Source organism: Haemorhous mexicanus, chromosome 26, assembly GCF_027477595.1.
Source record: "Haemorhous mexicanus isolate bHaeMex1 chromosome 26, bHaeMex1.pri, whole genome shotgun sequence".
In the NCBI taxonomy this organism is placed as follows: Eukaryota; Metazoa; Chordata; class Aves; order Passeriformes; family Fringillidae; genus Haemorhous; species Haemorhous mexicanus.
Genome location: NC_082366.1, coordinates 4,064,741 through 4,081,142, shown reverse-complemented (window position 1 = coordinate 4,081,142; position 16,402 = coordinate 4,064,741). Strand labels below are relative to the sequence as shown.

General features: G+C 46.3%; 1 protein-coding gene across 2 annotated transcripts in view; it reads left to right on the top strand.

The window, feature by feature from the left end:
• The first annotated feature begins 254 nt into the window (after positions 1–254).
• VWC2L (von Willebrand factor C domain containing 2 like) overlaps positions 255–16,402 on the top strand; it is a 45,138-nt gene continuing 28,990 nt past the window's right edge. Inside the window, exons 1-2 of one of the 2 annotated variants that reach the window (XM_059868237.1) lie at positions 255–703; positions 2,780–3,246. In XM_059868237.1, coding sequence (XP_059724220.1) covers positions 2,836–3,246 — 411 coding nt within the window. In that variant the 5' untranslated portion in view covers positions 255–703; positions 2,780–2,835. The remainder of the gene's footprint in view (positions 704–2,779; positions 3,247–16,402) is intronic. The other variant, XM_059868236.1, reaches the window with a different exon arrangement.

Here is a 16,402-nt window from a genome sequence, read left to right as displayed (position 1 = left end):
CGCCCCTGCATTATTTTTTTTTTGGTTTTACCCCCCCGGCTTTTCTCTCGTCTTCTTTTTTTTTTTCCTTTTCTTCTTTTTTTTTTTTTTTTTCCACCACCACCCCCCTCAAACCAAAATTAATCCTAATAAGGCAGGCAGGGAGCGCGGAGCTGCGCGGCGCGGGCATGGCCGGCGCCCGGGCCGGGGAGTCCCCGGAGGGGCGCGGGGGCTGCCCGCCCGCCGGGCGCGGGGCTCCTGCGCCCGCCCTCCCCCGCCTGCCTCCCGCCTAACCCGCGATCGCTCCCCCCCTTCCCCCGCCGAGGCGAAGCTGGAGCCGCAGGAGATCCGCCGGGCACAGGGAGGGGACAGGGATGGGTTGTTTTCTCTCCCCCGCCCGCCCCGAGACCTGAGGAGATGCAGCCCAAGTTCGCCGCGATGACTCTGCTGCTGGCACCGAGGTTTCTCCGCGGCATCGCAGCCTCCGGACCGCCTGAATCCTGCTCCCTCTGAATCGTCGGCGCCGGGTTAAAGCTCAGTTCTCATGTTGTGGTTGCTGGGCTGCCGCGCTCCCGTTTTGCGATGGGAGGTGGAGGAAAAGGGATTGTCCGTGAGTCAAGACCGAAAACGTGATTAGGATGAACTGCTTTCACTAATCTGTTTCTAACCTTTCAGTCCATGTTGGCCTGTGACCCCTCTCAGCTTTCACATCCAGCCTGATCAGGTAGGTGTGAATTATTTACTTGGGGTGAGGGAAGGCGGATGGAAACGTTTCAGAGACTTACCTACGATCCTGGCCTCTCTCAGGATGAGAAATGATGAGAAAGTTCAAGCTGTAAACTAATTCTGAGCCAAGCAGCATTTGTTTACTTGTTGAAAGGTGTCCGTGCAAGACGTCTGCAGGCTGTCTGATTTCCAGGATCGAGCCGAGTGCCTGTGAGTTGCTGTGGGACATCTCAGCTGCTGTAGCAGAATATCTGGGGAGAACTTTTATATACATATATGTATACGCACGCATTTGTTTTGAGAGCTTCCTCATAAAACTCCAGCAGATTCTCACAAGTGTTTCACATTTCCTCAGATATGAATGACTCTGTTTGCTGCTCTTTTTTCTCCCCCTAAATGCCCACAAATCTGCAGTGTTGCAACCTACCTGTAGCGTTAGGTGGGGAGATTCTCTGCTCTGTAGATACGTAAAGCAGCCGTATCTGCATGAATCGCTGGGTTTCCAAACAGCATGTTTCAGTAGATATTATATGCTGATAGGAGTAACAAGAGGGTGCATAGTCCTTGTGATGGAAACACAGCTAGTCCTTCAATTAAGAAGATATCTTTCCGAATTTGATAAATCTTGTGTAATATCCGGTGTCTCCCTCTGTTGTGGCTTCGGAAAAACTGCTTGGTCAACAGGATCCTTTAGCTGCTTCTCTGGGATTAAAGCTTTCTCCTCCTCCTGCTCCTTTTTTGCTTCAGTTAAGGGAGAATTAATTGCTGAACATCTGCAGTCCACCAAAAAAGCCATTATAGAAAAATGTCACCCCGAGGGGTGGGGGGAGTACGTGTTTGCCCGTGTGTGTAGCTTAATGCATGTTTGTGTAGACTCCGTGTGCCTGTGTGTGCATGCTCTGGGAATGGAGGAAAAGAAGGGATGAAGACACACACACACCCCAACAGTCCTTGTTCTGGTTTGTGCCAGCATCTGCCTCCGTAGTTCTGCAGTCCATGTAATGCTGATATTTCATCCCATTTAAAAGTTTCCTGTAATACTTTGCCCAGCTTTTTGAAGAGGGGTCAGAAACCAGTTTGCTGCCAGGGTTGCACTGGCTGCGGGCTGGTGTGTGGCAGGTTGGTGGCAGTGATGTGGCACTGTGGGCGGCCAGAAGTGTTCCCAAGGCACCGGCACGGAGCCTTCTCCTGGCGCCGACTCTCCCGGGGGTCGCTGAAAGCCCCTCTCCCTCCCGGGCTCCGTCCTCACTCCGCCACTTCAGCTCAGCTCACCGCAACTCGGGCCGTGCTGCATCGCTCCCGAAGTTTCAGAAAGGCTCCAGCTTAATCAGGCCGACACGTTTCAGCGGCTCCATGCATTAGGCAGGCATTTAACGTCCTGCACTCCGCGTTTTTTGCTGGGAACTACTGAAATGCTGAATAATGGAGAAAGTGAATTGCATCTTTGCCGTACCTGCTGCAGGCTGGGCTGTGTTGGTAGCCCAGGAAGTCCCTCTTCAGAAATGCTGTAAATAAGATTCTGTACTATTCCACCTCTCACAGCCCGAGTTTAACCCAGCACCATCTTTCAGATTAGACACAGATCTGACAGCAGATTATGTTTAACCCCGTTTTCAGCTCAGGTTTCCCCCTTCAGTTTAATGGAGTGGGCTGTGCTCCATATGTAGCACCAAGGGACAGTGGCCACCACAGGAGGTTTAGACCACTCTTAAACTTGGCTTCAAAACCCTCCGAGCTGCCCATCACCATGAGATTTCAGGCAGCTGGTTTAATTTCTGGTGCATCCAAAAACTCAACTGCAAAAATGAGGAAAGTAAAAATTAGATGATTCTGTGAACCACCATTCCTTCAGACATATTTTATGGTCATATGCTTCCAGGCATGTGTGTCTAATTTTAAGTATTTCACATGCTTTGTTCTCCTTGCCAGTAATTAAGAAGATGTTTAATTCAAATGAAACAGTGATAGTTAAAAACTTTGATTTATTCTTCAGTACTGGTTGAAACAATGACTTTTATAAGTCGCTCTTCCTTGAATTTTGAGTTTTTTCTCACTTGAGACTGTTTCTTTTCAGACCACAACACTGGTCTCCCTATGGAAGCAACTGTTGGTATCTGGCTTTGAGGTCCCATGGAGAAGCTGAGGAGGGGGATGGCTCTTCATATCCATGAAGCCTGGATACTTCTGATTGTGCTCCCTGGTTTGGTCACTCCAGCTGCCATCAATCATGAAGATTACCCTGCTGATGAAGGGGACCAGACCTCCAGTAATGACAATCTGATCTTTGATGATTACCGGGGGAAGGGCTGTGTGGATGACAGTGGCTTTGTGTACAAACTGGGAGAACGTTTTTTCCCAGGACATTCCAACTGTCCCTGTGTCTGTACTGAGGATGGACCTGTTTGTGATCAACCAGAATGCCCTAAAATCCACCCAAAGTGCACAAAAGTGGAACACAATGGATGCTGTCCAGAATGCAAAGAAGTGAAAAACTTTTGTGAATATCATGGGAAAAATTACAAAATCTTGGAGGAATTTAAGGTATGGAACCCTTTCTTCAGTGTTTCCTACTAGTATGCTTTAGGAATTGCATTTTTTGTTGGGAGCTCTCAAAAGCACTCAGTATTTGCTTACTGCCATTGATGAATGCTGAAGTTGAAGTCAGTTTTAGCTGTGATGCAGGTCTGGCTCAAGTAAAGGCTGTCACCTCCCCTTTATGTGCACCCCTGAGGGCCAGTGGTCAGTCCAAAGCCCCTGTGGGAATTGCCAGCCCTCTGCATCTGCCTCCTTTGCTCATAGCATGGCTCATGCTGGACTACCAAGGCTGTGTAAACCAGTACTGAGTGCTTTTTGAGAACCCCTTTTGCAATTTGGATAGCAAAAAATTGATGGCATGGTGCTGAGGGTTGTTACTCATAAATGTATGAGCATGCAAATAAGTAGATGGTAAACTCTATTTAATTTTTTCATTTCAACTGTGATGAGGCTGTCTAGAATGGGGAAGATGAAATCCTAGGCAGATGAGCATCTCAGGCAATGAGAAGCGTGGGGTTTCATTGTAATGGTTGAGTTATGGTAAGGAATGTCATAAAGAAATCCTGAAATAGATCTTAAAAACAAGTCAGTGTTTTCCAAAACCACTACACAACCTGCAATTCTCATTCAAATGAGTTTGATCACGAGCTTTCAGTTGTGCTGTTCAGTTCTGAAAACAGCATTTCCCAGTGAAGAACAGGAGCTGTGAAAGCTGTAGGTACACAAGTTTGTTCTTCCAGGTCATGTGGCTTTAAGAGTTGAACCTCCATAATTAACAACAGCCTGTAACTCTTCCTGGCTTAGTGTCAGATCTTATTATACACTTGGCCAGTTCCTTGTCTTTCCTGCAAGGAAAATAATTTCATGTAGGTCTGAGTACTTCACCAGTTCTCAGTAACACAGGTGGCAGTTCCCTTTTTCACAGAAATGGGCATTTTCAGGGAAGGTAGCAGTTAGTAGTTCCTTTCTTCTGTCATGTGTGGTGCATGTTTATCTTTCTCTGTCCATCTGAAACGGCAGTCACTGAGTCTGCCCAAGACAGTTTAATGCCACAAGCACAAGGTAAAGCCAATGTATGAGGAGCATCTCCTTGAGGGCCACCCTGATCAGCCTGCTCTGCTTTGCTGAGGGATGTGAAGATCTGATCTCGTGACCTGCTCAGATAACAGTTTCTTCTTGCCCTGAGAAGGCCCTAGTTCATCCCATGATCACACTTCAGTGGCTGCATTTTGACTGCTGTGTTTTCAGGTGGTGAGATACCCCACCTAGGTGCTCAGGTTTTCATGTGAGAGCTGTATGGTCTCATTTTTAGGAAGCAGAAATTTGTGAGGACTCTGAAGAGATTTCAGTGGGAGGGATAGATCTTGTCATTAAAGTATCTTTTGTGTGTGAATTAAGTGGAAAAGTAGTGATCTCTATTCCTGAAAGAAATAATTTGATCCTGATAACAGCTTAAACTCTAGGAAAACAGAATTCAGGAGAGAAAAGCTGCTGGAGAGAGTTAGGAAAACAGAATTCAGGAGAGAAAAGCTGCTGGAGAGAGTTAGGAGCCGTCTGGTTCCCTGCTTGCTGTATTCAAACACTTGGGGTGTTGTGTGGAAAGCAAAGTTGCAGCACCCCCTGAGAAGCACAAAGTAGACAGTGTCACACCACTCTGACACACAGTAACCTTCTGTCCAGAACTAACGTGAGATCCTTCACACTTAATTTAGCTGACAGTCAAACTTTTGACCTGGACCTGTGTTTTGCTGAAAGCTCAATATGTTGTGGGATGGGGCAGAAACCACTGTTTTGGAAATCTGTGTTTACCTAGAGTAAACAGTGGATGGCTTTTTTCCTCAAAGCTCTGTAGGAGAGTCAGACAATAGAAGATCACTGTTTTGTGGGGAAAAAAAGAAGCACCTGTGAACTATGACTTTATAAATTCTATAGGAAAGGCAGAACTTTGAGATTCAGGAAGCTGCTGCTCTGAAGTCTTGAGGCATCCAAGCATTTTGTTGTTTATTTCAGCAGAATAAAGATTATACTTGCTATCTCTGCAGATGAAATCTTGAGCAGTTCATAGGTTTTACAGGCTCTGAGCTCTGCTCTTCCCTCATCCTGTTGAATTTATAATGCCTGCAAACTTTCTCACATCCATTGCACACACACTGAAGTCAAAGACGAGAGGCTGTTGTGACTCAAACCCAGGCTGCTTTCAGTGGAAACAGAGGCACTGTTTTATGTGGTCTCAGAACCCTTTCACCCACTTGATTTACTTTTGCTGGTATGTAGATTCCAAATCGTCATCTATAGAAGTGCTTGTCACTGCTGAGTTTCAGCTGAAATTAGCCTCTATTTAAAAATCTTTTGCAAGTGTGTGTCTGTGTATGTGTGCCAGGACTGACTCATCTTGTAGAAATTTCAGCTGCCTGATCTTTCACAAATTTGGATTAATTTTTTTCCCTCATATTTTTTTTTTCCTAGGATATCAATATCTATGAGAGGTTTCCAGTTGGGTGAATTTTCCTGTATTGTTTCTAGATTTCTTTAATCAGGTTTGGGGTGAGAAATCCAAATGTGATTCAATCTTTTTTTCTTACCACTGGCAGTAAGTGTGATGCTGTCAGGGTAAAGGAGTAGTTACAAAGGCCCATTTCTTGAATATTTAGCTTTCTTCTAGTGAGCAGATCTTGTACATCTGATTTCTTGAGTCATAACAGTCATAAGCACAAAATACAAACATGCCAACAAGCCATGTAGCTTAGACAGCTGTCCAAATATTTATGCTTGTGCCCCTCAGTCATTAACATGTACAACTGAAATGCTGAACTGAAGTTCAATTACAAATCCAAACCCATTGAGAGTTTTTCTTGTATCCTTTTGTAAAATTTTGTGTCTTTGACAGATGGCTTAGTAACCCCAGGCAGCATCTTCCTAGCATCTTCATCTCTTATGGGTCCTGGGAGATGTTGGTGGGTTTGGGGCCCCAGCTGCCCATACAGAGCCTGCCTCATTCCTGGTTTCAGTGGGATTTGCCCCCGGCTTTGGCTGAGGCTGGGGTTCCACCTGCAGAAAAGGCCAGCACAGCCTCTCTAATGCTAACCATGATCTGATTAAAATGTGCTGATTAAAATACAGATTGATGCCTGGTGGGCATGATTCTGATACCTGAGGAGCAGGACAGAGGGCAGGTCCAGTGGGCTTTACTGGGATCCATCTCTCTCTTTCCCATTGTGTTTTCTGCTTTTCTCTTTGTTGGACTACAATGTGGTATGTCAGGTCCCACTGCCCCCTCTCAGAGCAGGGGTGGAGGCAGCTGTGGTGGCTGCAGGGAAGGTGTGAAGGATGCTGGAAGTCCCAGGCTGTTTTCTCTAGAGGGGTCTGGCAGGGACTCTCGGGGTCACTTGGCAGCTGCTTTTTCTCACACACATCATCCTTGCTTTGATTTCAGTCCTGGAGGCTAAGGTCTGAGCCCAAGTGCTCTGTGCTCACCTGTAGGAGCAGAGGTCTTTCAGGGAGGCTGTTAAGCCTCCCCTTTCTTCTCAGAGACAGAAAACAAGCAAATGGAGATTGGTGTTGGTGATTGAAGTAGCCATGGCTGTGTCTGAAATGAATGTCCCCAGCCAGCAGCTGATGGAAAGCTAAGGAGACAGTGTTCCTCCAGCGTGACAGATGTTCATTGGCAGCTGATGGAGATCTCCTGCAAATGTCACTGAGGCAGCAGTGTCCCTCAGTGCTGATTAGTTTTTGCTCTCTTGCATGACTTGCTGGCAGAAAAGCACACACCTTTGAGAAATGGAATTATGGCCTGGTTGCAGTGTGTTGTAGCCACGGTGAGGAGCCACTGGAAGAGGATTGGGTTGTCAGGTTGGAAGGACCATTATCAGCTCTGAACTTCCTGGGTTTCTCATCACCCAGCAGAGGCACATCCAGAATAACCTCCTGCAGACCTCTGGATGTGTAGCCAAATGCCATTGCTGGGAGATAAATGGTCAGTTCACAAGAGACTGTCAAGCTGACATCCTGAAATATTCTCTCCATTTCAGACTGACAGGCAGGGACTGCTCCCTGTGCCTGCAGGAGGGTGGGCATGGTGCCATCCTCCTCCAAGGCAGTGGCAGGAATTTCCTAAGCACAGACTTTGAACTATCTCTGTTAGCCTGGCCAAACGTTGGGTGAGTTTTCCTTTGGGTGGGAACAACAGAGGTTTTGGCCTTCCTGATGATGTTCAAGTGAGAAGGGCAGCTTCAACCTGCAGTTTTGAGCTTGAGTTTGGGAAATACTCTGGACATTTTTTGGGTGCTCTTCAGTGGCTGTCTTCCCTTCTTCCAAGCACAGAGCTGCCATTTCTTCCAGCCATTGGCTCTACCAGTGCTTATCCTCTGCTGCTGCCTTTATTTGCCTGCCCTTCCCAATGACTTCTCCACTTCCTTGTCCTCTCCCCTTCCACCTTGGTTACTCCCAGACCTGTCCTCACTGGAAAAGTCCCTAGGTGATGCCCAAGTATTAGTCCCTTGCATCAGCACAAGTGTGGAGAGGTGGGAAAACAAACCTTGCTCTTGCCCTTTTCCTCCACACTGTAAAAAAAAAAAAAAAGCAGGAAAGGTGACATTTTTCCTTCCAGGGCAAAGTTTTTGCTGACTTGAATAGAGCCAGGATTTCATTGCTAAAGTTCCACTTTATTTTTCTCTCCCCTGTTCCCTGCTACTATATCTTAAGTTCGTTGCTTTGTTTGGTCCACAAATCACCTGTAATCCTTCAGTGAAGGTTTTTGTATCTTGCTGACTTTGTCTTCTTGAACAGTGCTTTGCACAGTAGGGACACAGCTCTAGCAGGGTTTTCAGGGTGTAATCAGAACCCAGAATCTATGAGAGACTGTGTAAGCATAGCATTATCATACACTGATTCTCAGCTCATTATGGAAACCTTTACTTCAGAATAGTGGCACCTCCTTCTCCTTTGTTAATGCTCTTTAAAATGTTTTATTAATGCAATTACCTGAATTTAACTGAGCAAAGCAAGGCCTCTCATCAAAAGGCACATGCAGGCAGGTATGCAGCTGCTATCCAGCAGCTCTCAGCCCCTGAAACACAGTGTGTCCATCCTGATGGTGGAGAAAAGGAGGCAGAAAAGCCAAAAAGGGATTTCCCACCCCCAGAAGTGTGCCAGAAATAGAAATTTCTGAACAGAAATAGAATTTAAGTGGTGTAAACAACAGCCTGGCTCAGACCTACAGGTACCCAGCCTAGGAGTGCAAGCTTATCAAATATGAATGGAGCACTTGGGATGGTGCAGAGTGTAACTGGTGTTACTGGGGTACTCTTAGGTGAGAAACAAGAGTGTGGCAGCCCTGGGTGGAGAGGGCCAGCATGGGTCCCCCAGTGTAATATTGGCATTTTTTCCTCCAAGATGTGTGCAGCAGGCTCTTTTTTCTACTATGACTCAAACAAGTGGGGCTTTTTTTTCCCCCCTTCTTGTGTGTTCTGCAATTTCACATATGGCTAGAAAATCATAATACAAAAGAAATTTCAATAACGTGCCTGTGCTTTAATAAAAGGAGCCATGAACAATGCCAGCTCTGAAGATAGCATACAGCCATTGAAATCAGACAAGGGAAACAGAACATCAGTCAGATGGAAAAGTATGATTTATTATCTCCCTCCTGGCAAAATTACAGTGACAATGTCTATGCAAAGGAATCTAAAATTACTGACTTACTGTATTTCTGTCATAATTTGTACCAAGAAAACATACTAAAATAGATAGGCCTGTCATATATTGATCTATAGTGAAACCTATTTTTAAAATTATGCTACGAATTTAGCTTCTGATTCTGTAACATATATATCACATTATGCACAAATATATTGTTACAATAGGTGAAAGAAGGTGGGATTTCTTCAGTATTTGGCAAAAAAAATCCATGGAATTTTCTTCCCTAGAGCACAGTAATACATGGGAGGCCCCAAAAGCTCAGAGCTCAGTGGTGCTGGCTGTGCCACACACAAACTGTCTCAGAGGTCCCCACTGAAATGGATGAGACCCAAAACCTGAATCCCCACTATTCAGAATCAGCAGGAACTGAGCACAAGCCCCTGGTTTTAGTCACAGTGCAGCAGCCCAGAGCAGAGCTCAGCCTGTGCATGCAATCCCAAGGGATTGGTATTTCCCCAGTAAATATGACACAGGAATTCATGTCTGCCCAACATTTGTACTGCCCGAGCTGGGGCTGGGCTTTCAGCGATTCACTCCAGGAAATGGCCCATCAGCTCTGCTGGCTTCCAGAGTGGGGCTGTCCAGGGAGCAGCTGAAGGACAGGGGTATCTCTGCACAGCCAGTGGAGAAGCTCTGGCACTTCCCTGCCCTCCCCCCGTGGCTGCTGGAGCCTTACTGTTAAGAAAATGGAATATGTAGTACCTGCAGGTGTTACCAGCTCCTTCCAAGAGTGGTAAAAGCAAGTCTGAGGCTGTATTGTTGTGCCAGACAATGCTCAGTGGGGCCACGGAGAGACCTGCTGGTCCTTGGCTCTCCCAAGCTGTTTGTTCTGTCACCCAGGCTGTTTCTGTGGGGCTGGTGAGCAGGAGGTCCTCGGGTCATCAGCTTAGGAAGAAGGATCCTTAGAAACATTCACAGCTCATTGGTGAGAAGGTTTTTTAGGAAACTATTTCCTGCCAGAGCAAGGGGAAGTGCAGGTATGTGTTTGTTGCCACTGGAAAGTGCTCTATGCAGAATTGCATTCATTAAAAAAATGCTCAATCAGCCAATTATTCTAGTTACTGTTTTAAAAGCTGTAATTAGATAAGTTATGTAGTGACAATGCTCAGTCTAGTTGCAAAATAAGGATATGTGAGGCTTCCTTACTCTGTTCTGTGGTAATATTAGAGGTAATTCTTTGGGAATTACAGTAAAATCAGTATGCTTGGAGAAGCAGTAGGGTTTGAACTGTGGTCATCCTAGTCAGCAAAACCTTTCTGACTGAGGGTTAGCCCAGTGTGCTCCTGTGTAAGCAGAGCCCAGTGTATTCTCTCATCACAGGTAACCCATTCAAACCTGTTATCAGTTCACATCCTTCCCAGCCTGTGCTTGTAACCAAGTGATGACATCCCCTGAGGGACAGGAACCTCCCTAGCAGCTGCAGAAGGAACAGGACCAAGGTCCACATCTCCTTCCCAGTGATGTCAGGTTGTATTATACCTTCCTCCATGATAGAAACTCAGTGTTCTATCAGTAGCTGGAGCTGATCTCACCTCCTTCTCCCATCTCTCAGTGTGGGCAAAGGAGGAAACAGCAGACTCAGGTATAGGGGAAGCACATGTAAAAGGGATCACCCTTCTGACCAGGTCCTCTCTCCAGGAGGCTTTCTCCTGGATATGGCTCCTTCATTGCAAAAGCCAACCAGGAGGGAATGGAGAGCAGAAAGCTGCCAGCTGGGCTCACTTTCCTCACTTTCCTGACATTAAAAGGAGCTTAACAAAGGTGAAGCACACACAGACATTTTGTCTGTGTCCGAACGGGGCTGCACTTCACACGTTGGAGCCATCTGTCATATCTGTAACCTTTCAGATGGGGTCCCCTTCCCTGGGCACTGGGCATGTCTGAACTAAAAAACTATTGTAATCGAGTCATAAAAATTAGCACCAAAGTGACAGAGCCCCAGGGTAGGTGAGGTGCAACTCTTGTAAGGAACAAAAGGAGTCATATATCAAAGCAAAGAGAGCGTTCTCATGGAAGAAGTGCAAAGTCATGTTTTTACAGAAAGCTTTGCTGCTGCTCTGGGGAGAGGAAGGCAACCACGAGACTGCAGATACACAGCTCTGGTGGAAAAGGGGCCAGGACTCGGCTCAAGGTTGTCTCTCTCATCAGCTAATGGAGGAGTCACTCTTCAGATCCAGACAGGGTTCCAGGAGCCTTTTAAACGCATCCAATTGTGTGGCACAGAGCAAATCTATGAGTACAAATCGCCTAAAGCCAGCACAAGCCTGACTCATCAGATGTGGGCCCAGGATACCAGGATGAGGGGCATCTTCTGTGCCCCTCATCTGCCTTTACTGGTCTGCAGGGCTCCCCAGGTATGTTTACAAAAGAATGGCAAGGATGATGTTGTTTCTGATCATGGACAGTCATGGGAATGGGAATGAGGGATGAGGGGAGGAGAGGAATACATGACCTGGAGCAATTAGAGCATCCTTGTGCTTTTCCATCTCCAGAGCCTGGTCACCAGCACGCTGGAAAGACTCTTGTGTTAGCAGTGTTTGTGTGTGATTTGAGGGCTCCCTTAAAAACAGCATCTCAGCACCTGCTTCTGCTGCTTCTTGGAAGCCAGGTGCCTGGTTTAGCCAATCTGCAGTGTGGTGCAAGCATTTTTCAATTTTTGGATGGCAAAGCTGATTTGTATTGCTAGGGCTCCATATAAGTAGGATACAGCTCCAATTTTTTCACTGCAGATAAATTATCTAATGACTTAATAGTTTTTTCCTGTTGCAAAGTCATTTGCAACCTGATGGTGTTTTCAGTGAGTGTGCTTGTCTGTAATTACTCAACATATTGTTGATTTGAGCAACTTTCCACCTATGGAAAATCCAGGTGGTTACAGTTTTTTAGTATAATTGATGTTGTATCTCCACTAGCTGGCTAGATGACTTTTATTTTATTAAGTGACAAAAATGAGAGAAATTTTTGCACTTTGAGGCATTTTGTATTGGCACATATAAAAGAGCCATTTACCAAAATTTTAGCACAAATTAGATGGTTATTTATGCACTGCTTATAGTGAAAGCCAAGTGAGCAGCTCAGTAGAGAAGTGGGCAAGTTTCAGTCCCACCTTCAGGTGGGACTTGTTCACCAGCTCCTTCTCCACAAGTTTGGCACCTGCAAAATTTCTCAGCTGAAAGCTCTCTGAATTTTCCTGCAATCTTCTGCTAATCTGTCTGAGATCACAGGCAATTTCAATAACAATGAAAATGATTCTAATTTCTCCTCCAGGAGTATCTCTGATGAGTGCTATCCCAGTTCCTCTTTTATTCCTCTCCCCTGGTTTATGACTTCCCACCTCAGCCATAATATGGAAGCCATTTTTGCCTCCAAATTTATTCATCAGGTCCTTTCAAACTTTCTTCCCTTTCTTGCTTCCTGCCAATAAATTCCCCACCTGAAACTGTAGCTACAGGGATAATTTCCATCAGAATTGCTATTGTCCTTAGTGTCATTAAAAGTTACAGCTCCTCTTAAGATGTAAGTGCCCAATTTGACAGACGTCACTCTGCATCGCTCTGCTTTTCCTGCTGTTTTGTCTGCATGGGGCAGGATGCCTTCAGTCCAGCCTGTCTGAGGGAATCTCTCTGTGAGTCTCTTGAAAACTAAAAGAGGGAGGGATTGACAGCAGCCATGGTTTTCAGTCTTGCTTTTCTTGGAGCCCAGCACTTGCAGGGGGTGGGGCACATCCAGAGTGTAGGCAGGAGGTGAGTGTGGATACAGCTCGGGGATCTGAATCTATGGCAGTGATGCCTTAAGTGTGCAGAGCTGCCAGCTGAGATCCACTGCATCCCTAACCACCTTGGTATCAGCAGAAATGCAGAGGATGGCACTTCTTCTAACGTGTTCTCAAAGGGGGAGAAAGCATTTCAACTCCATCATCAGTGAAACTGGCAAGAAAAGCATTTTTTCCCTTTGCAGTATCACCAAGAAGAGGAACATCCTTACACACCAGGTCCTTTTTGGTGTTTGAAGGAGCTGGGAGCAGAAATGCCTGAGTTTGGTTTGCAGTGGTACTGAGAGTCCCGGTATCTCCTCTGCCTTTGCTCTGGTGTGATGGCTCCTTGGGTTTCCCCAGAGCTCAGAACAAGCCCCCTGGCTTAGTTTTGTGCTTATAGCCCTCTTTGTGTTCCAGTCAACCAAGCAGATTGCTGCAGTCACTCAGGCTGGTTGTAAATTCACCTGTTTGACTCTGAAGAACACCATAACTCAATTAGATGATTGAGAACACTTATTTTGTTCCCCAAGAGCAAAGTCAAGCATTCCTGATAGAACAGCTGTGAAGTCTGTGCTGCTCTGCAGCTGGTAGGAGCTGTCTGGTTGGTGAAGGGCTCTTGTGTGTCAGGCAGCACGAGAACGTGGTCCTTATGCACCCCTTCATGGGACCTTGGCAATGAGATGAAGCCTTCCAGGATGGGATTAGGGCACCTCCTTGTACAAAAACTCTCTTCAGGCTTAGCTGTAGGAAGGAGGGGGAAGAGAGCAGCCCAACAAATCCTGATGGCTGCATCTCAGGCTTTGAGCAGCCTGGCTCCAGTGAAGATGTAAATCTTCTTCCATGAGGATGAAAACCCAGGTACAAAGAAAATGCCACACAATTCAAGGCCTTTTCTTGGAAAAGTGAGGAGAGGTCCTAAGTGTTAGGAAATGGCTGGGCTAAACATGCCTGGAGGAGCTGGTGTCTAAATTCATGGAGTGAAAGGTCTCCAGGAGTAACAGTTTTAATGATACAAGATCCACTGGCTCTTGAAATCCTCAGGTGCCAAACAGCACTTTGGTCTTGGAAGGCTGCTTGGAAAATGAGCAGGGGTATGAGCCTCAAACCCCAAGTGTGAGCAAAGCCAGCTGGAAGAATCCCAACTGATCACAGGGAACTGTGGCCTTGAAACTTGGTCTGAGACATCTCCTGAGCTGGGTGACTTGGAAACCAGTTAGCCTGGTGAATGGGGCAGCAGAGCAAAAAGTGAGGGAAATGGCTTCTTACTGACTGACAGAAGAAACAGGTGAACAAAAAGTATCAGTCAGATGTCATCTTCAGGGTTTTTAGTTTGTCTTAGGTAAACCACTCCCTCTCCACCTCTCCAGAGCTGCTGTTGTAGAAGCAGCTAAGAGTGATGGACAAGCAGACAGAAAGAGAGAAATCCTGATTGCAGGCAGGTGAGAGGAGGGCTGCAAAATGATGTGTCATAGATACAGATATGCTTCCTCCATTGACTCAGGGAGAGTATTCCCTTCTTGGTGAGGATATAGAAAAGCCTTTCCCATGTTTGGGGCAGCAGAGGGGTGGCTTAGGTGCTGTAACTATGGCCAAGACATGAGCTAAGGGAGAAATAGGGAGATGAGGTTCAGTAAGTACTTGCAGCAAGAGAATTCCTGTGACTAAATGAGATGACTGAGGTGCTTCTTGCAAGGTCTTGCCTAAGATCTTGAAGCTTTGTGTGTCATTATTAGTGTGCTTGTACAAGCTGCCATGGTCTAAAAATAATGTTTGATTCAGATCTCTTCAGCTGTAGAAAACCTTAAAGGAGTAGATTTTAACAGTCTGAGTTCTGAATTCAGATTTCCATTTTCTTCTCTCCACCTCTGACTTATCTTTGGAAATAATTTGATTGTGTGATCTCTCTGGCTGCCCACCAGTCCTTGTAGAGGACTTGAGGGCCTGCTCACAAAATAGACCTAGCAGGGGTACAAAATTTCTGTGGGTTTTTGAAACCCTGTAGCTGACTAAAGGACCCACGTGGTGCCCAACATTGCAAGAGAGGAGTAGCTGGATGATGTTAGCAGTCATAATTCCTACATGTGCTGGCATTTGCTTCCAAAGAGAGGGTGAAAGCAGTGGGCAGCTGGTGTGTATGGCTGCAAGAGTGAAGATTAGGAGGTGGGGCATCCGTATCCTGGTTGGTTTCCCCATTTCCCCTGCTCAGGGTGTATCTTGTTTTTCATCCTTTTGCCTTTGGTGCCTTTTTCATGTGTTTGTTTATATCTTCTATCAAGTTTATCATTATGTGCTCACGCACATAAAATCTTTATTAGCCGTGTGTATTTTCTATTCTCTGTTCTAATTTCCCTTCCTTCTTGCATTGTTAACAAACTCTGCTGATTGCAGGTGTTTCCCATTTGACAGCACCTGAGACTCAGGTTTTGCAGCCACACAACAGAGGGAGTGCTGGCTCCTTCCTCCAGCCATCCTGAGGTGTGTGATGGGGCCATCAAACAGGATTGCCCCGGGACTGAACCTGCCCTCCCAGCCACACCTGGGCTCTCAGTCCTCCTTGAGATCAGTAGAACAGAAGAGAAATAGAAATCAGGCTGTGATCTTAGGGGTGGTTATGAATGGGTTGTGCTGCTCCAGTCTTTTTGAAGTGACTGGCTGAAGGAGAGATTAGGGTCAGTGCAGGGACTGAGAAGGTCCCTTGTGCTCTGTGTCCCATTTCAGCTGCTGTTAAATGGTGCCCATGGATGGTGGATAGATGTTGGCTACATCTGCTGCCCACCAGCTTGCCTTGCCTTGGCCCCTATGCTGACCACAACATCCAAGAATGTGTCACCCCACTGGCTCTGAGGGTCACTGCTCTCACCCCCATTAGGAGTGGAGATGGGGTAAAAGGAATTTCAGTGCTGCCAAGTCAAACTGCCCTTCTGACTGATACCCTCTACAGAAGGGCTCAGCTTGCTTCTGACAGAGCCATTTCTGAAATCATCCTGAGCAGGGCAGGACCATGGAATGGTGTGGATGTGCATCCGTGTTGTGGCTGACATTGGGAGCACCCTTTCCTTTTGGGCCACAGTCAGAGGAATGTTTCTTCACCAACAGCTCTTGGAATCCTGCCCAATAAATCCTTCCCTAGAGAGTTTTCTAAGAGATTATTCTGCCTTGGACACGCGAGTGAGTAAATTACCACCTTTTGTGATGCTTTAATCTTAACACTCTTTCCAGGATATCAGTTTGAGGGATGCAGATAAAGCATTTGCACTGTTCATGTGGGACAGGGGCCTCTCCCCTTCCTACTCCAGAAAACCCCCTGTGTTTTTTCAGAATCCTTCTTCAGCAGGGATGAGAGCTCCTTTTCTGGAACTGTTGTTTGAACTTTAGTGGCTACAAAAGTGTAAACCCCCTCTTTCCTGGGGGATAAATCTTTAAATTGGGAAACAGGAAACCAAACTCAAGGTCGTCTTCTGCTGGTTCCCTGTTCTTCACTGGTTCCCAGTTTGTCCTTTTGCTGCCTGGGCTTCTTGCTGCCTGTACCAGTAGACAGAGGACTTTTTGGCCAGAACTGTTCCACAAGAAGGGTAGCACTAGGGAAAGTAAGAGTTCAGATGCAGAGCCTGCAGACAGCAGTTTCAAAACGCTCAATCAGCGTGCCTGGGGCAAAGTCCTTTCTGAATGGGCAGGGATTTGCAGATCAGATCCCAAAGCACATCCCATGGA